Source organism: Taeniopygia guttata, chromosome 2, assembly GCF_048771995.1.
Source record: "Taeniopygia guttata chromosome 2, bTaeGut7.mat, whole genome shotgun sequence".
Classification (NCBI taxonomy): domain Eukaryota; kingdom Metazoa; phylum Chordata; class Aves; order Passeriformes; family Estrildidae; genus Taeniopygia; species Taeniopygia guttata.
Genome location: NC_133026.1, coordinates 3,137,929 through 3,158,201, shown reverse-complemented (window position 1 = coordinate 3,158,201; position 20,273 = coordinate 3,137,929). Strand labels below are relative to the sequence as shown.

Genomic DNA, 20,273 nt, shown 5'->3' with positions numbered 1-20,273 from the left:
ACACTATACCATCCCCAGCCTCAACAGGATTTGAGTGAACTGAAATCCAGACCAAGTCTGTAGTGATTTTTCCCTTGATTGTGGATAATTTCTTGAAGTGAAACCTTAGCTGATTATAATTCCCAGTTCAGAGATTCCTTGTTATCTTGGCATTGTCTAAAATGATTATTATTATTATTTTCTCACTTGCAAATGCACTGAAAGACTGAATTTCATCTTGGGCTTTATTACAGGCTTATATTTTGTAATCATCCTTGATATTCACAATAACAGAAAGCCTTGGTTCACCCTGAGCATGGATAAGTGGTAAAAGCAGAACATCTCCAGTTTTGCAAATTGCATCTGTGTGTCTGATGCTTTGTCCTGTGGTCTCCACCCTTTCTGCTGGAAAACTTTGGTGAGAAGTGTGGAGCTTTGGTGCAGTGAGACTCCAGGGCTGCATCATCGATCAGATACGCCTGGAACACACAAACAAACAAATGAAAATTGGTGAAGCTGCAGTTAAAGATGGGGATGACTCACTGCAGAGCGAGTCCAACCCACTCACCTCCCCAGACAGAGGGAGATGTGGCACAGCTGCCTAAATTCCTCCCCAGAGAACTATTCCAAATAAAGAGGGGACAGAGACTGGAAGTTTCCTAGCCCAGCTGCTCTTAGCCATGTTTTACAGTGAAAACACCTCCGTCACCCCCTTTTTCTTCTGCTGCAAATGCCTGAAGGTGACAGGACCTTAGTGAGGTCATGCTTTAAAAAACTGCCTGCCTGAGAACAAAAATCCCCTAAGCACACTCCCTGATGCTTGCTGCTGCTCTCAGCAGTGGCACTGGAATATTTTCCCTTTTTCCCCAGATTTTTCCCTTTGCCAGCTGCATACAGCCCAGCTCCCAGGCAATTTCTGACTGGAGATAACCCACTTCACAGATGCCACTCCCTCCCTCCCTGTGTGGAGCTGTGGGGCAGGAGTGGTTGCTCTTTGCCATCCCCAGCCAAAGTTCTTGTTTGCTGACCCAAAAGTGCGCCAGGGCAGCGGCACCAACGTGAAAATCTGCCCTGTTCCGAGGGGATTGGGAGCCAGGGGCTGAGCACAGGGGAGAAGATGCTGTAAAAACACAGAGGGCTGAGTGTAAATAGAGAGATAAGGGGGAAGATTAATGTTACAAATGCCAAGGGTCGTATTTTCTGTTAAAACAAATAAAGTTTCGGTTTGCTTCGCTTGGGGTTGTGCCAAGCCTTTGATATGTGAGGAGCAGGTTCAAGGCAGCACCTTGGAGGTAAAATCCAGTGCCAAGCTCTCGTGCCCTTCAGAAAGGTCACTCACCTCTCTGTGAAATCCCTTTCAGAGGCACCAGGTAACACAGGAGGCACCAGCACAGAGCCTGCATGCAGGAAAGCTCAATAAATTCATTTATCTTCCCTCAGGTATTCCCTATGTTATGCCATCCCCTTGGATAACGTTTATCTCTCCTTGGGAAGCGTGTCTTTATATGCCTGATTTTTTTTTTTCTAGATGACTACAGCAGCACCCACCGTTTAAAAATCTCTTTTTTCCTTGAAAAATCCAGTGCCAAACTTTGTGGCAAGGCTCACAATTCACAGGTATCAGGGTGATGTCACACACATCAGCTCCTTCACTCATCCACCTCTTGATGCAGAAAAAGAGATGGGAATTTTTGGGATATTTTGTCCTTGGCATTTGCACTGTCAGAAATTGAAGGAAAGCATGGAAAATGAGTCGTGGTCAATCCAGTTAAATCTAACACAATTTAGTCTGGATTAGGAGAGGGTTTCCCTGCCTTGTGCAGTCAGTCTGGCAGATTGTGGGCATGAAACTATCTTTTGCTTACAAAGAAAGAAGAGTTGTCAGGGAAGGAAAAAAAAAAACACTTCAAAATTATCTGGAAAATTACATTTGTGTGCAGCAAAATCTTCTCAGACAGCATTAATTCAGGAGGAGAATGTGCTGTCATTTCTTATTCCCCCCAAGAAATAGAGTTTTATTTTTCATGTGTGTTGAAAGGACTTAGAACATAACACTTCCCCCCATTAGTGGATGTAATGTTTTGCTGACATATAGTGAGGATGCTTAATTTGCTTGCACAAATCTGTCCTGGAGGCAGCAGATATGTAGGAATGCATCAGGCAAGGGAATCAAATGAGCAGCACAAACCCTGGGATATTCATCAGCTCAAGCAAGAGAAATGAACTGCAGCAGCCAGAAAGGCTTCCTTGAAATCTGATTCATAATAAGGAGGGCTGGAGGAAGAACTCCCAACCCTAATACCTGGCTGGATTCTTTCTCTCTGAGAGATTAGAGCTGGGTGGAAAGGGAGAAGCATTGCCTAGTGCAAGGAGGATTTTGAAGAGCAGGTCTGAGCTGGAAACAAGGGATATCCCAGCTAAACAAACAGGGAAAATCAATAATCTTACAAGGAGCGCTCACTGACTGCCAAAAGCACAACCAGGCAGAGGCAGAAATTGATTCTTTACAGCCACATTGGTTTGTTTGGGGTGGGGGAGAATGAGCTCACAGGGGAGCCCTCAAACCAGCAGATACCTCCCCACTAACCACACACAGAGCCTCTGACTTAATCTTTATCCTGTGGAAACGAGCAGATTCCAGATGGAAGTTGAAGGCTCAGGTGTTTTCTTACCAAGCTGCAAAAATAATCCCTCAGTTTGAGGGGAAGTGGGGGTTTTATTCCTTCTCCCCCTTCTCCATCACCATCTTTGAGCCCTAGCCTCGTGATTTTTGTGTTTTTTTCCTGACTGATGCCTGCAGGAACAATCTGGCACGGTCCAGGCATGGGGCAGGGCTATGCAGCCCTGTGTGAGAGCAACTGGCTTGGACAGAGCTGAACAGACCAAGGCTGCTGTCTGCTGACGTGAAAGATTTCCTTCTCTGCAGGCAAGAGAGGAAAGGAGGCAGCCTGAGCTTGCTGTTCATTTCAGAAGAGGAGTGGGAAAAAAAAGAGAGAAACTCACAGGAGTTCTTGTGACTGATAAATCCCAAAAGTGTCCTGGTGGATGTCCAGTGCTTTGGCTCTCAGCTGCATCTTTCATTTGGCTTAGAAAAGAGAAAGCAGCAATTCATCCCAGCAGGTGTAAAAAACAGGATCATGCTCCACAGTGTGGCCAAAAATGCTTTGCTGAGCATTTTCTCTGTTATTCCACCTTCTTCCCAGCATCTGGCTCTGCCCAGATCAGAGCCACTGTCCCCAGGGCTCTTTGCATCCCTCAGGACTCCAGCAGCCCCAGAGCACAAACCAGCTGGAAGGATCAGACAGATCCTTGTTATCAGCACCAGTTCAATGACCATGCTGGCTTCTGAAATGTGGGCTTTCCTCTTTCACCCTTCCTGAAATGATGTGGCATTTCAGCCTTCTCAAAACCCGTTTCACTGAGCTCAGGCACATCCATTCTCAGAGGTTCTGGAGGGTTTTGTCCATGGTGAAGCCAGAGGTGGATAAAATAAAGGATCTGGGAGAGCAATAGGTTTACAGAATCTTGGAATTTTTAGCTTGGCAAAGATCTTTAAGATCAAGTCCAACCATTAACGCAGCACTACCAAGTCCACCAACAAACCATGTCCCTGAGTGCCACCAGCAAGTCCAAGCAGACACCTTGGGAGGAGCCCTGAATGTTTTATTCACTGTTTATGGCACTCATCAGTTTATACCAAACCTCACAACATTTATCACAAAAATTACTGAGATTCTAGAAATTCTTCTTTCCAGCTGCTGAGCCCTTAAAAAACAATTCATTATTTTAACAACAGAGATTCTCATCACCCACTCAGAAGAAACTGGGGCATGTTCTGTGGACACCAGCAGCCAATCCTCTCCGTGCAGAGCTCTCCATGATGCATTTGGCCAGGATGTGTAAAATGTTCCATTTCCTACCTCCTCCGCAGAACATCAGCTGTGTCACATCCTCTAATGATAAGGTGGAGGCTTTATCTCCCCCTCTAGTGCGTGTTTTAGCCCAAGCTTTTATTTAGTTTGTGTAATCTCTGGTGTCAATCACCGTGTTGGTTTCCCTGCTTCTTGTGCCTTCTGCTGCCAAACCACTCTCAGTGAGTGTAAGAGGAGATAAAAATCTCTCAGTAGTGAGGGTAAAATGTTTCTTCATGCTGGCCATGACCTGGGACAGAACCTGCCTCTGCTGGGCACTCTGATTTTAAGGAATGTGGTCGTAGCCACGCTGAGAACTGTGCTGGGCAGCTTTGTGCCCTCACAACCCTGCCCTGGCCACCTGCTCTGTCCTCCTGGGCTCTGCAGAGCCCCAAGGAGAAAGGAGGGAGAGGTGTCCTGTTCCCCTGTGCCTTGGGCACATGGTGTACCCTGGAGCTGCCCTACAATGTTCCCAGTGTAAACAGCTCTGCTTTAATAATGCATGCTTTGCTACTCACCTGAATTCATTCCATCCCCGCCATCCCCAGTTGGGAGAAAGTTCTTGCTTGTTAGTTTGTCTGCACAGTTTTTTGGTTTGTTTTTTTTTTTTTCTTTTTTTTTTTAATTTGGTTTGTTCTTCCCGAGCCTGAAGATTATCTCTTTTTGTGCCCAAACACAAGTAAGATTATTATTTTTTTTAATTATTCTTAAGAAAACTGTTTTATCCAAGCATTTTGTGAGTGGATAGTCCCCTGTGGCTATGTAATAGTAATTGCAAAGTTTATTTTTTTCTGCTCCCAGTAGCTTTGATTGTGTGAAAATAAATGTTGAGTACTATGAAGCAATTAATCCTCAGCTCTCCTGGGAGTTGGGTAGGTAATCATTGCTATCTTTAGCTCACAGAGTGAGGTGAGCATCAGCAACTGGATCATTTGCCCTTGCCCCACAGAACAAGGACAAGATTTTAGCCCGCTTGTATCAGGTAGATCCTTTTAATTGAAATATCCCACTCCTGCTCTTCAGATATTTCATGTTCTGCACTGACATATCCACCTCTGCTGCCCTCACAGTTTTAGTCATCAAACAGGTGGAGATTTCCAGGAGAACTTCACTGGAAAACTTTAGGGGACAGCTGGGGACAGAAAAAGAAGAAAGTCTGAGCTTTCAGCCCTGCTGGGTTGTGCTCAACTCACTTCAGATTTTCCCTAGGGCCACTCTGGTGTTTTCACTGCACACTGAATAAAGGGCCTTAAACCACAGGAAAGCCCCAATTTTTTGTGCTTCATTTTGCAAATCATGAAGTCCTGTAGTTGGATGGAATGGTCCTGTTTGCCAAACACCACAGCCAGCGTTTGTCTGCCTCTCATCCCCAATGCAAATCATGCACGGGAATTTATTTTGCAGCTTGTTTATGGGTTGTGATGCTATTACTGTATCCAGATAAAGTCACACAGTGGAAAGCAGAACAGATGCATTGTGTTGGCTTTGGAGAGGAAGCTGAATGGGGAACGTAACCCCAAGGGCACAGAACAGCAAATCCAGCCTGCAGCAAGCTGCTGCATGAATCACCCCTCAAATATTGTCCTTCTAGACACCACTGCTGTTAGTCTTTGCATTTCTGGTTGCCAGAGGCACAGAGAAAAAAAAAAAAAATACATGGGCAGGAAACAACATGGTTGCTTTTATTTACCTCTGCCATTAGCGTCCACCAAAATTTCTTACATTTGTATGACATTTCCCCAGGCAGCCCTCTGAGAGATGTAATTTTGTGAAGGATGCCACAGCAGAAATGCTAATTACCTTCGAGGAAGAGAGTTAAATACTGGTAATGAAGAAAGGCACGCCCAGAGAAGATGCACCAGCCCAAAACAGTGATCACTGAGTGTGGAATCCAGGGCATCCCTCTGGCTGCCCTGGCAGGTCTGGGACCCTGGCAGGGGTCAGGAGCCCCCCTGGACAGAGCCCCCAGAGACACTGGCTGTGATCTCTGTCCATGGAAAAGAGTTTTCAATCTTACAGGATGAATTACAAGCTTTGAGTGTTTGATATAAGTAATAATTAAGTGTGGCATGGGTGCAAAAGTAAAATTTTAAGTTTCTAGATTAGGGGTCCAAAGGGGACAAGATGGAGGAAATTGGGTGTGTCTTGTCCTTTTTCTCCTTCTTCATGCCCTCCATGTTTCACTGTGGTGTTGGCATTTTTCTGTTGGTTCAGGCTGGGCACACACTGTTCAACGTAGGTGACAGATATTGGCACATTATTGTAAATCCAGCACAGGTAGTTTCTGGTATTTAATGTTTGTACCATCCCACTGAGGGCAGAGCCCCACACGCTGCCCTGCAGGACAGAGCTGCGGCAGGGCAGCAGAACATGTTAGAGATAAACAGAATAAACAACCTTGAAACAGCACAGACGAATTATGGCTTCTTCTTTGGCAGTGGGGCTGACAGACAGAGACTTTCTACAATCTTGGGATCATCAATACCTCAGATTCCGACAACTGAGGTAACTGTGCTGCTGCTGATGTGAAAAGGAATTAGATCAAGGCTTTCTCAAATTGTTCACAGCTGAGATTAGAGGGGGAAAAAAAATCACCTTCTAAGCTGCAATATCAACTTATTATCAACAGGCCTGTTCAACACCAAAAAGCTGCCACCCTCCAGCCTCCCCTCCCAGCCCCAAAGGTCAGGAAAGATTTTTGCAGGGAGGTGTTGGATGGAATCCCAGTGAGAGGGGCACCAAGCACCCACCAGCAGAGAGGAAACGGAGCTGAACTGCAGCAGCTCAAAACAGAGCCATGCTTTGGGGGAAATACATCTTGGAATGGGTAATACCTGAGTAACTCAGCTGGGAATTCTCCTGTTCCCACCCACCCAAGGCAAAAATGAGGGTTTAAAGCACTAGGTCATGCCATAAACCTGGCCTTTTGAATTCTTCAGGCACATATTTTTGTTTTAAAGAGGGATAAGAAAAGGGCAAAAAAGATGGCAAAGGCAGGGCACAGGCTCCAGGCATGGGGCTCCAAAGAGTTTGGGGCGTTTCAGTCTGCAATGACACAGAGCCTTTAGCCATGTGCAGAAGGGAATGTGATTTCACTGATACAGGCAGGGTAAGATTTGGGGGTGTGGGATGAAACGAGCAGCGGGTGGGTTCAAATCAAACAAGCAGATTTCTCCCAATGCTGTGGAGTTCACTCGCTGAATTTGGTAGAAATTATCAGATTATTTTTAGAGAATTATGTGAATTTGGTGAAGAATTGATGAGAAAAACATGAGGTTTCCCCTCTTTTATCTCACACCTGGCCAAAGAAAGGAGTGACAACAGGATGATGTCTGGAGGGAGGCAGAGGTCCCACAGCCTGCTGTTGTTTCAGAAGGGTGGAGGAGGACCAAAGTGTTTATTTTACCTGTTGAATTCACTGTCAATTCTAACTGAAAGTAGCCAAGCCCCTCATTAATACTCATTTGCATATTAAATTCCACACCCCTGAGGAAGCAAATAGAGACACAGCATGCCTCACATGCAGACAACAAAACCCCACCTGTAACCATGATTGTTCCAACCCTTTGGCAAGGCCAAAAATTATAGTACAGAAGGAGTCTGGATAAAATTAAATATGAAGAAAAAGGGAAAAAAAGGGAAGGGATAGACAGCTCTGTTTGCTCAGGACTGTGTCTCCCCTCCTTCAGTGAATGTAACCGGATTTGTGGTGTTGCAAACAAACTCTTTGTGAATCGGTGGAAGTTCTTGTTGAACAGGACCAGATTTGAGAGCTGAATTGGTTTTAATCAAGAATTAAACCCAGCCCTTTTAATCCCTGAGGACCAGCAGCATCACAAGAGGGTTATTTTCTGCCAAATTTCCATCCCCTCAACACAGCAAATCCACAGGACACTCAATGAGCTGGACCTCGACCCAGCACATGGCAAAATGTGCTTCAGACTTTTCCTGTAAAATCACAAATCCTTCAGATTTACTCTCTGCAAAGAACCCAAAAAGCAGCAGCTACCAATAGCTCACTCCTCTCCTCCTTACCCCCAAAATTTACCCTTAACAGGCTACTTGAAAGCATTCAGGCTGCATTAATAAATGAACTAATGAAACCCAAAATGGCTGTAATTAGTGGGGGATGCATTGACCAGCTAATCATCTCTGCCCCTGTTATTTTAGGATGCAAACTGAGCTTTATATAGCTTAATAAACCTCTGTAGAACTAATCGAGGCAATTAACATCTTGTCCCTCTTTTTACATAGGCAATTATAAGCCACCATCATATCTATGATGAGAAACAAGGGAGAGGATGGGGATTTTTCATATCAAATGTAAAAAAAAAGGGGGGGGAAATATTTCCAATACCAATAGATTCACATCTTTTCAGAAAAGTGGGAGGGAAAGACACTAAACTGTTTTTTTTTCTCATCCTTTGTAGGTTATCTTTGAAAAGTGGGAGGGAAAGACAGAAAACTGGGTTTTTTTTTTTTGGTTTTTTTTTTCTCATCCTTTGCAGGTTATCTTTTAAAAGAGGATGGTTTAGTGATTTGCTAACAAAAGCTAAAGACTGGATATAATTTTGGATTTTTAACCATTAAGCTTTTTTCCTAAAAATGGCATTTTTCTTGGTTGTGACAGTAAATTGAAGAGCCTGGAATTAGGGAGCTGTCTCCAGGGCCTTCAAAATTGGAGGATTTTATTTTCCTTCCTTGAGGATTTTGGTTTTTTTCTTCAGCAGGTGTTTTACAAGACAACAAATCTGTCCATCTGTTGGAGCTTGAAAATCTAGTGGAGCTGGGGGGAAAGGAACAGCAAAAAGGGTATTATTTTTCTTATTTTTACCTTTATTTATAGGGCTTGTTTGGCTTTCTACACTAAAGCAAGCTTAGACCTGAGGGTTGTCTTGAACTGAAAGGAGCATTGCCCTTAATATTAAATTCAATGCTGCCCAGTGTGCTGGAAAGGGGAAAGATTTCCACATTTTTATTAAAAAATGAAGGTCAGCCTGGTCTTAAGCTGTTCTTCCAATCTGAGAAATCCAGAAATTTCATGTCAGTGACCCACAACATGGAATTGTTCTGCCTTTTTCTGGGGAAAATATACATACAGATCACCGAATTGGGATTTTTGGCCCATTTAGCCACTTCTTACCAAGCAGTTATTTCAGAGGAGGCCAAATGCCTCAATCAATCATTCCTTTCCCTTCTCAGCAGTGCTGGGTCACATCCCCAAAAATGGAAAGGAAAGGAAAGGAAAGGAAAGGAAAGGAAAGGAAAGGAAAGGAAAGGAAAGGAAAGGAAAGGAAAGGAAAGGAAAGGAAAGGAAAGGAAAGGAAAGGAAAGGAAAGGAAAGGAAAGGAAAGGAAAGGAAAGGAAAGGAAAGGAAAGGAAAGGAAAGGAAAGGAAAGGAAAGGAAAGGAAAGGAAAGGAAAGGAAAGGAAAGGAAAGGAAAGGAAAGGGAAAAGGGGAAAGGAAAGGGAAAAGGGGAAAGGAAAGGGAAAAGGGGAAAGGAAAGGGAAAAGGGGAAAGGAAAGGGAAAAGGGGAAAGGAAAGGGAAAAGGGGAAAGGAAAGGGAAAAGGGGAAAGGAAAGGGAAAAGGGGAAAGGAAAGGGAAAAGGGGAAAGGAAAGGGAAAAGGGGAAAGGAAAGGGAAAAGGGGAAAGGAAAGGGAAAAGGGGAAAGGAAAGGGAAAAGGGGAAAGGAAAGGGAAAAGGGGAAAGGAAAGGGAAAAGGGGAAAGGAAAGGGAAAAGGGGAAAGGAAAGGGAAAAGGGGAAAGGAAAGGGAAAAGGGGAAAGGAAAGGGAAAAGGGGAAAGGAAAGGGAAAAGGGGAAAGGAAAGGGAAAAGGGGAAAGGAAAGGGAAAAGGGGAAAGGAAAGGGAAAAGGGGAAAGGAAAGGGAAAAGGGGAAAGGAAAGGGAAAAGGGGAAAGGAAAGGGAAAAGGGGAAAGGAAAGGGAAAAGGGGAAAGGAAAGGGAAAAGGGGAAAGGAAAGGGAAAAGGGGAAAGGAAAGGGAAAAGGGGAAAGGAAAGGGAAAAGGGGAAAGGAAAGGGAAAAGGGGAGAGGAAAGGGAAAAGGGGAGAGGAAAGGGAAAAGGGGAGAGGAAAGGGAAAAGGGGAGAGGAAAGGGAAAAGGGGAAAGGAAAGGGAAAAGGGGAAAGGAAAGGGAAAAGGGGAGAGGAAAGGGAAAAGGGGAGAGGAAAGGGAAAAGGGGAGAGGAAAGGGAAAAGGGGAGAGGAAAGGGAAAAGGGGAGAGGAAAGGGAAAAGGGGAGAGGAAAGGGAAAAGGGGAGAGGAAAGGGAAAAGGGGAGAGGAAAGGGAAAAGGGGAGAGGAAAGGGAAAAGGGGAAAGGGAAAAGGGGAAAGGGAAAAGGGAAAAGGGAAAAGGGAAAAGGGAAAAGGGAAAAGGGAAAAGGGGAAAGGGGAAAGGGAAAAGGAAAGGGAAAAGGGGAAAGGAAAGGGAAAAGGGGAAAGGAAAGGGAAAAGGGGAAAGGAAAGGGAAAAGGGGAAAGGAAAAAGGGGAAAGGAAAGGAAAAAGGTGAAAGGAAAGGAAAAAGGGGAAAGGGGAAAGGGGAAAGGGAATGGAGTAAATAGGGGGAAATAAAAAGAAGGGGGAAATGGGAAAGAGAAAGAAAAAAAGGAGACAGAAGGGCAGAAAGAAAAAGATGGAAAGGGAGATAAAGTAAAAAGGGAAGAGAGATGAAAGGGGGAAATAGTGAAAAGGAAATGTGGGAAATAGGAGAGAAAGGGGGAAGAGAGGATGAAGAGAGAAAAAAAGAAGAGAGGGGAAAAAGTAAGGACAGAATGGAAAAGGATAAAAGTGAAAAATATGAAAAAGTGGGAGGAGGGGGACAAGAAGGGAAACAGGAAAGAAATGAAGAAGAAAGAAAGGGCAAGAAGAAAAAACGGGAGAAAGAAGAGTGGAAAAAAAGGCGAAAGGGAAAATGATTAAAGGTCAGAAAAAAGTCGGGTGACAAAGACGGGGAAGGAGCCGGGGCAGCGCTGCTCGTACCTGGGGCGGGCGGGGGCGGTGCCGGGGGCGGTGCGGGCTGCGGGGCTCGGAGCCGCTGCTGCTTCCTCCTCCTCCTCCTGCTGTGCCTCCTCCTCCTCCCGCAGCCGCTGGATGCCGGAGCGGCTCGGGGGCTCCGGGATGCGGGGCCGGGCCGGGATGCGGGGCTCGGCGCTGCGCGGGGCCGTGCCGCTGCTGGGCTGCCTGCTGGCCGCGGTGAGTGACCGGGGAGTGCCGCAGCCTCGGGCAAACTTCGGGCAACTTCGGGAGGCTCCGCTCCTTTCCCCGTGCGCTGGGGATTGTGAGCGCTCCCTTCGCCTTTAGGTTCAGGTGCGCGGCCCTTTTGGGGTGAGAGGATCCCTTTGAGCAGCCGGGATTCCCTTTCGGGAGTTGCGCGGGTTGTTTCTCCTGGTTTCGCTGGTATTCGGGTTTGCTGGCTGGCGGTTCGCTTTGGGGGCTGTTCGGGAGCTCGGTGGGTCCTTGCAGAGCTCGCCCCCAAGCTGGGGATAACGGGATGGGATGAGGATGGGATGGGGCTCTGGGGTGGGCTCTTCCTGCATCTATCCATGGTAAGTTGGGCAAAGCGCCGCGTTCCGCCGCTCCGGAGCCCAGCCGGAGCGGGGATGTGTCCGGGCTGGGTGTGATGTGTCCGGGTTGCCGTGTCCCCCTCTGGGTGTGATGTGTCCGGGCTGGGTGTGATGTCCCCGGGCTGCCGTGTCCCCCTTTGGATGTGATGTGTCCGAGCCCCGTGTCCCCTCTCGGGGTGATGTCCCCGGGCTGCCGTGTCCCCTCTGGGTGTGATGTGTCCGGGCTGCCGTGTCCCCCTTTGGGTGTGATGTGTCCGAGCTGCCGTGTCCCCCTTTGGGTGTGATGTGTCCGAGCCCCGTGTCCCCCTCTGGGTGTGATATGTCCGAGCCCCGTGTCCCCCTCTGGGTGTGATGTGTCCGGGCTGCCGTGTCCCCCTTTGGATGTGATGTGTCCGAGCCCCGTGTCCCCTCTGGGTGTGATGTGTCCGAGCCCCGTGTCCCCTCTAGGTGTGATGTGTCCGGGCTGCCGTGTCCCCTTTTGGGTGTGATGTGTCCCCTCTGGGTGTGATGTCCCCGGGCTGCCGTGTCCCCCTTTGGGTGTGATGTCCCCCCCGGGTCCGTGATGCATCCCCCCACTAATTACAGCCACTTTGGGTTTCATGATTTCATTTATTAACGCAGCCTGAATGCTTTCAAGCAGCCTGTTACGGGTGAATTTTGGGGGGAAGGAGGAGGGGAGCGAGGTTTGTTTCTCCTGGAGCTGTGTGTGCCCTGCACAGTGAGAGTGGAGCTGATGCTCCGTGCCAGCAGGCACAGGGCACGGCTTCCACACGCTTATCTGAACTCCCAGCTCAGGGAAAGGTGTCCCTGCCCACGGCACGGGATGGAACTGGAGCATCTCCAAGCTCCCTTCCAGCCCAGACCATTCAGGGAATCTGCAGTTCTCTGATTTCGCTGGAGCTTTGCTCTCTCAGCTCGTTTCCTCACAGGGTTGGATTTAGAATGAGACTGGTTTTAATTCAGCAGCCTGGGGTTGGGGGGAGATTTGGTGCTGGCTGTGGCTGAGTTTCCCTCTCACTTGTAACCTGCTCCCACAGCTGTTTTCCCTCTGGAAGGTGAGGCATCCTGTAGAGCTGGGTGAGGTTGCCCACCAGAATTGGGTTGTACCAACCCAAGTCACCTGTGTTTGCTCTGCTGGGCTGGTGACAGTGGCTGTGGTCACAGAACCATCACAGAATTGTAGAATGGTTGGAAATAAATAGCATCTGATTCCAAAGCCCCTGTGGACGGGACAGCTTTCAGTAGACCAGTTGCTCAGAGCATCATCCAGCCTTGTCTTAAAGCAGAGTCAGACCAAGCAGGCTGAGCCTCAGAGAGTGGAAGTTAACCCAGATGTGTCAGTGCATCACTTGTCTCCCCTTTCTTCTCTCCTTGTCTCACAAGGAATGAAACAAATGGATTTAATTGTAATTTTTGGTATGAAACAAATGGATTTAATTGTAATTTTTTTGGCTGCCACCATGAGCCACTCACCCATCTACATTGCCAAAGACTTTCTTAGAGCTTGAACAGGTTGGGAAAATTTATTAAAGTACTAAAAAAAAAAGGACCAGACAAACAGTTCTTGGAATTCTACAGAGCTTGCTTTAGGGAAGATCTAAAATAGCCCAAATGTCCAGGGCTGGAGCTGGGGAAAGGAGAAGGGGGCAGCGTTCTCATCAGCTGCTGGAGCTGCTCCAACTATAGCTTCCACTGAAACCCTTGGCAAAATTCCCATTTCTTTAAAGATTGTTGGCATGAGGGGATCCTCTGGGGCCGGATCCTGCAGAGAGTGAGGTCACAGGGCTGCTGAAGTTCACCCTGGAAGGATCTTGGGGTAGTAAATGATGCTCTTGGGTTGCCACCAAAAAGCACAAACCCCTAAAGCTTTGGGGCAGCACAAGACTGGGTGCAATCCTCTAACTGCTTCTTTTCCAACCCTTTTATTATTCTGTTGTTGTTAATGTTCCTGGGATCTGGTTCACGCTGGTGAGTTAAAAAGATTCACATGCTCCTTATCAGCACTGATCTGCAAGGTGACTAATACTGAACTGCCTCAGCGCTGGAGAAAATCCCTGGTTTGTTTCTCAGCTTAAACCTGGGATTTGGTGCTGATCTTTAAAGCAAAAGTAGCTCTGCAGTCATAACCCAACTCTGGGACCTGTGATAGCTCAGCAGAACTTGGTTGGTTTGGGTTTATTTTGTTTAATTTCTCGTGATAATTTTTATTGGTACGTCCTTGAGGAAAAAAACTCTGAACAAGTGGCTGATCAACAAGTTCAGCACCATAAAACTCCTGCAGCCATGTGGTTTCTAATTGCTGTTATAAACCTTCACCTATCATCCTGCACACTGTGGAGAAGAGGGAATTGGGCAGATATCATTTGCTGAGGTCATCAGGCCATGCTCACCAAAGTCCTGCCCTCCTGCCAGGGGCAGCTTGGAAAAGTTAGAATGAAAGTGTTAAAGGTGGCTGTGTAAATGCACAATAATCCCTTTAGGTTCTTCTGTGTTGGTTTTCGGGGTGTAATTAAAATAATTTGGCCTGAAGAGCTACAAATTAGACATTTTTTTCCCCCAGTGTGTATCTAGAACATGAGATATGGATAATTTGAAGCAGTTGGTGGATTCCACGTGCCTTCAGACTTCAAGCTCCTTAAATTAGCCAAATCTGCCCAGCTGGTGTAATTTGTGCTTTTCTTCAGAGCTTTGCTCTGTTCCAGCCTTGAAGTAGGTTTGTGATGGTAAATAATAAAGCAGCTCAGATCTGATTCTTCAGTGGAGTGCAAATGCTGGAGATGTGATCAGGGTGGAAAATCAGTGAAATCTGAGCTTCCCACAAATCAGGACAACCACTTCAGCTCTGTCTGTACCTCTTTCCTCCTGTCATTGATTGAGAATCTGTGAAGTGACATAAATATACTTTAAACAAAACAACCACTGGTTTTGGCCGAAAGACAAAGTTCTCACTGGAATCCTCCAGGCCAGTTCCTGCACCCAGCACAAAGATCCTTTAAATAACAGCATGTGTTTAACAAAGGCCTTGCCACAAATCCTGAGTGTGTGGCTGGGTGTATGATTTATTCCATTTCTGCTTGTATAAATGCATGACTGATTTTATTCAGGAGAACCAGTTGCCCAACTTGTGTCTGGGTAGCTCTGAAAGCCTCTCTATAAAGTTTTCAGAGAGGACACATAATCAGCAATAATAACATTGTGGGAGCTCTTACTTAGGGCATAAAAAGGCAAAATTGTAAAATAGTGGAGGGGAGCAGCATCTGAGGAGAAAAACGTGTTAGGGGAAATACTTAAAGCTGTTTCAAGCTGTGTTTTATTCACCAGCACGTCAGCAGGGGTATTCACATCATCATTATCACATTCCCCGCAGCCCAGGGGTTTGTTTCCAGCAGGGAAACTCCGGACAACCAGCTGGGAATTGGGATGGGCTGTAAAAGCAGACGAGTCCACCAGGGTGGTATTTAAAAAAGGGATTTTTACCACACACTCAGCAGCAGGAGGCAGGTGGGACCATGGACAGGGAAAACCACCTGGGTTGTGAATTTTGGGTATGGAGGTGCATTTTCCCCATTTTTACAGCACTAAAAATCCTCTGGTCCCAACCCTCGTTTTCAGTGTCTCACAGTGACTTTGTGGAGTGTTGTTTTGGGGTTTTTTTTTGTCTCTCACACTTGGCTTTCCAAGGAGGGATCGGGGCAGTCGGGGGATGCTCTGCACTTTTGGCAAATGGGCAAGTGGAGAATGAGTGAGTGAGTGAATGAATGGTGGGACAGTGTCAGGAGAGAGGTGTTTCATCTGAGAGGCTGCCTTAGAAATGGCAAACATGCAGAGTTTATATTCATTTTCAGGGGTAAAAAATAAATTTAAAAAAAATAGAGAAGTTTTTGCCTTTACCAAATGGTCTCCAGCAGAAACAACTGGAGAAGACTGGTGGCTTGTCAAAATCAATCTTCCACATGATATGCTGATAGTCTGGGAGGACTGGGAATTTCCTGCTGTTTGGGCTAGAATGTAGACACAAATCTTTTGGGACAGAGCAAGCTCTCCTTGTTCATCAAGTGTCCCATTTATTGGCAGCCTGGGGAAGGGCACCAGACACTGGAGATCAATGAGACCTGGGATTTGATGATCTTTTTTAAGCCAGACCCGAGTGCCCTTGGAGGACACTTGTCACACCCTGAGTGGCTGAAATTTAGGAAAGGGCTCAGATGATCTGTGCAGAATAAAAACTCTCAGTCAGGCTTTGGTGGGGAGCAGGATTCAGCTGGGTTTTAGGAACACAGGAGGTCACACCCTGCCCTCAGACCAGGTCAGCACCAGCGTGGCAGTGTCACTTTTGTGCTGCTGTCACATCCCCTGCTGCATCACCCTGCCTCAGGGGATGTGGATTTGTGCTTTTCCAAAGCCTGGGAAAGGCTGTGGGATTAAATATAGCCCCACTCCCTGCACTCATCAACTTTCTCTCTTCTGTGTTGGAAAGAAGAGGAAAGAGCTTTGCAAGAATCAAAATCCAGGAAATGCAGCCAAGAAAAAAACCCCCAAGTCAGGGGCCAAAAGCAGAGCCAAAAGGAGCTGGAGGTGCTGGGGAGCCCAGAGCAGGAGGGGCTGGAGCTGTGACCCAGCAGGATGGACAGACACACAGACACACATGGCAGGGCTTTGTCCTCCTGTGCTGGTTTCCCTCTGGGGCTGGAGTGAAGCTCCTCCACACTCCCAGATGTTCTCCAGAAGTCCCAAACTCCCACAGCTTCAGCTTGGTGGGACCTCAGCCAAGAGGGGAGATGCTTTTGCCTCTAAAAATGAGATCTCAGAGGGTTGCAGGGGCTGAAAAGCCAAACGTTGGGTCTGTGAGAGGGCCAGGGATATGATGCCAACCCTCAGACTGGCACCCACCCGGAGCTCCACAGCTCCTGCCACGGCAGGGAGGTCCTGGGCACGGCTGGAGAAGGCTCTTGTCACCTCAGCAGCCTTTTTGTCACCATTCCCTTTTGCAGAAGCAGCACCAGAGATTTCTCTGGGCTGATTCATCTCTCTGGGCACATCCTTCCCCCTTCCAGGCCTTTTTTCTACTTCTGTTGAGGCTGGGATTGAAGGCACTTGAGATGATAGTTTATTATTTATGTGTTTATTATTTAAATAATTTATTAATATATATTAGAATTCAATTATTTATTACTGGATAATAATTTATTATTATTATATTGATTTTATTTAGATGTTCATTATTTCTTACCTATGTTACAGTCTCACAGCAGTGAGTTTTGTAATCTTTAACAAGGCACAAAATGGTTCACAATCTCTTGCTACAAGGTTTTTCAAGGATAAACTACTTAATTAAGAAATGACACTTAAATTATTTTCACTTTTAACCTAATAATTAATCACTCAAAATCTGCAATGCAGACTTTTTTGTCTAATTACAAAATACTACTCAAACTTATGAAGAAGAAGGAAGAAGGTGGTGAAGAAGAATAACTAGCCACTGCTCTAAAACATCTGTCTTGTCCCAAATGTATTGCTATATTCTAAAACTTTAAACTCTTAAGTTTTCTATTTTGTGATAGTACACATTTCTAATCAACTACACACCTGTAATCTTAGTGTTATCAACCAATTTTGGAAGTTTTATCCAAGGCTTCAGGTCAAATGCACTGTTCTCCTGGGTGTTAGATTCTCAAAATTCTCAAATTCTCCCAAAATTCTCAGCATCCAGAACTCTGAAACAGGGAGAGTTCTTTCATTGGCACTCAGGAAGTGCCCGGGGGAAGGTTTGGAGGAGATTTTTGGGGAAGGGGTGAGCTCCCAGAGCCATTGGATGCTCCTTGCATCCTTATAAAACCCATTTATTTGTAAATGGGGCAATACCAGGCTGCTTCAGCACTGCTAGAAAAGCTAAAAGCTCTTGAAGATGTTAAAAAAAAAAGGTGCATGTTGATGTTTTTTGGTTTTGTTTTTTCTTTTTTCTTTTTTTTTTTTTGTTAGAGTTGGGATTAAATGTGTGAGATGGTATTTTTGTTTGGATTTAGATGTTTATTAGTTTTTATTTATATTATAGTTTCATAAATTGTGAGTTTTAATAGTAGTAGAACCAAAAAATTCAGCTACAGTTGAAGAGTTCAGGATAAAGCTGGGAAACTTATCAAAATAAGTTAAAAAATGGAGTTGTATTTTTTATAAGGTTTTTTTGAGGATAAATAGTTTTTAATTAAGAAATGTAACTTTCTGAGGATGAATCAATAACTTTCCTTCTGATGAGGATGTTGTTAATACAGCACAAATATTTCCCACCCCACAACTTCAGCTTTATTAGGAGCATCCCCTTGGCTGGGGCTTTGCCACAAATCACTTTGAACCAGCTCAGCCTCATGCCTAAACCCTAAAGAGGATAAGCTACAACAGCAAATCACTTCTGTTTAATAATTGCCAATCTGCACAAAAATAAATATCCCCTGTGAACGAGTCCTGACCCGCTGGGAGCGAGCAGGTGAGGTGGAGAGGAGCAGGCAGATGTGAGATTTCCTTGCTCTTCCAGCCTTTGCCTCTGCTTTTTTTTGTGTCACTGCAGACCCCCAGCTGGGTAATAATTAGCATTGACTCCATGATTGCAGAAGGCTGACCAAGAGCTTTATTATATCATCCTATACTATATTATATTACTATACTGTATATTATACTATATTATGCTGTTTCATACTACTATACTATATTATGCTTAGTTTCATACCACTATACTATATATTATACTATATATATATACTATATATATAATATATATATATACTATATATATAATATATACTATATTATGTTCAGTTTCATACTACTATACTATATATAATATTATATTATGCTGAGTTTCATACTACTATACTATATATTATACTATATTATGCCAAGTTTCATACTACTATACTATATATTATACTACATTATGCTCAGTTTCATACTACTATACTATATATTATAATATATTATGCTGTTTCATACTACTATATTATATATTATACCATAATATGGTGAGTTTCATACTACTGTACTATATATTATACTCTATTATGCTGTTTCATACTACTATACTATATATTATACTACATTATGCTGAGTTTCATACTACAATACTATATATTATACTATATTATGCTGAGTTTCATTAAGAAACTCAGCAACCCTTGCAGCCAGCCCGATACAGCTTTGACCAATCGACCCAAACACCATCCAGTGTCCAATTAGGAAATCACAAATCTCCATGGCACACTCCACATGTGCAACAGCAGGTTGAAAGGTTGAAGTGAAGATAAGAATTGTTTCTCAATCTTTCCTCTGATCTTCTCCCAGCCTTCTCCAGGAAAACGCCTGGGAAAATCTGTGCTTGCTCTCTGTGGCCACAGAGCTGCTGCCACAGTTTTGTCCCCAGAGCAGAGGGTGGCAGGCAGAGGCAGTGCCCGGGGTCAGGGCAGCCCTGGGTGACATCAGCCCCCAGCTGGGGCATTTGGAGCTGCTGCCCTGTGGAGGGCACTGAGGGAGGTTTCTGTGAGCGGGGATTTGTGCTGTGGGTTTGGTCCAGGCTGCAGAGCTCCCGTTAGTGCTGCTGGGCCGGCACTTGATTGGGGCAGGTCTTATCTCCAGCACTGACTGTTACGCATTTATCTTTCATTTTATATTTTTAGATATGTGTGTGTGTGTATATATATATATATATCTATATGTGTGTGTATATGTCTATATATGTGCGTGTATATGTATATATGTATGTGTATATGTATGTATATTTATATATATGTGTATATGTATATATATTTTTTTTTATATATGTGTATATGTATATATGTAAATATGTGTGTGTATATGTATATATGCATATGTATACATATATATGCACACATATATACATTTGTATATGTATGTATTTTTTTATATATATGTATATATGTGTGTGTATGTGTATATATATGTGTGTGTATGTGTGTATATATATGTATATATGTATATATATCTGTATATGTATGTATATACCTATTTATATATGTGTATATATGTGTGTATATATGTGTGCGTATATGTATATACATGTGTATATATATACATATATATGTATATATATAATGTGTGTGTATGTGTGTGTATATATATATATATATATATATATATATATGTATCCTATATATATATATATCCTATATATATATATATACATAGTATTTTAAATCCAGGCAGTCACTTTTGCAGTCAGCAGCACCAGTGGATCTGAGCAGCTTTAAATTCCTCCATGAGTCGCCTTGGGTGGATTTCTCCTCCCCCCAGGGCAGTCCCTCACTCTCCATTTCACTGTTTGCACTGATGGGAGCTGGAGATTTACACTTCTGTAAATCTGCTTGGCATTTAAATTCCAATGTTTGCACAGAATTGTGATTATTTTCTAATTCAGCACTAAAGTGGGATTATTTTTTGATATGTTTTGCTAATGAGCTGGGGGGGGTGATGTGGTTTTGATGAACTCTGCTGGCTGTCATGGCTTTGCTCCATTGATTTGCATAAATTTGAAGTGGAGAAGAGGTCAAAGGAATTGAATACAGAGATCCCAACTCTGTCTGTTGAGCCACCACCCTCATGATCCTGGTTTTTTCAGCAGAGGTGTTCCTCCTCCTCTCTGAGCTCCACAGTTTTTTTTCATCCTCATCCCTGTCATCTCATCAAGAGTTATGGGAGGGGAAAAAAAAAATCTATTTAAACACAATTCTTGTCTGGAGGGCAAAATATCAATACCTGGTGTCTCCTTTTGAAAGCTGAAATCCATTGGGTGTCTTT

General features: G+C 44.6%; 1 protein-coding gene and 1 long non-coding RNA gene across 2 annotated transcripts in view; one reads left to right on the top strand and one right to left on the bottom strand.

Annotated features, from left to right (window-relative positions):
• Positions 1–206: 206 nt before the first annotated feature.
• On the bottom strand, positions 207–11,019 carry LOC140682564 (uncharacterized). Its single transcript, XR_012054398.1, has 2 exons — positions 10,888–11,019; positions 207–458 (listed from the first exon to the last, which is right to left on the bottom strand). It is a non-coding gene; the product is annotated as an uncharacterized lncRNA (long non-coding RNA).
• The window catches only part of VIPR1 (vasoactive intestinal peptide receptor 1), a 114,066-nt gene continuing 104,762 nt past the window's right edge, over positions 10,970–20,273 (top strand). The window contains exon 1 of the mRNA XM_030264178.4: positions 10,970–11,100. Coding sequence (XP_030120038.4) covers positions 10,999–11,100 — 102 coding nt within the window. The 5' untranslated portion in view covers positions 10,970–10,998. The remainder of the gene's footprint in view (positions 11,101–20,273) is intronic.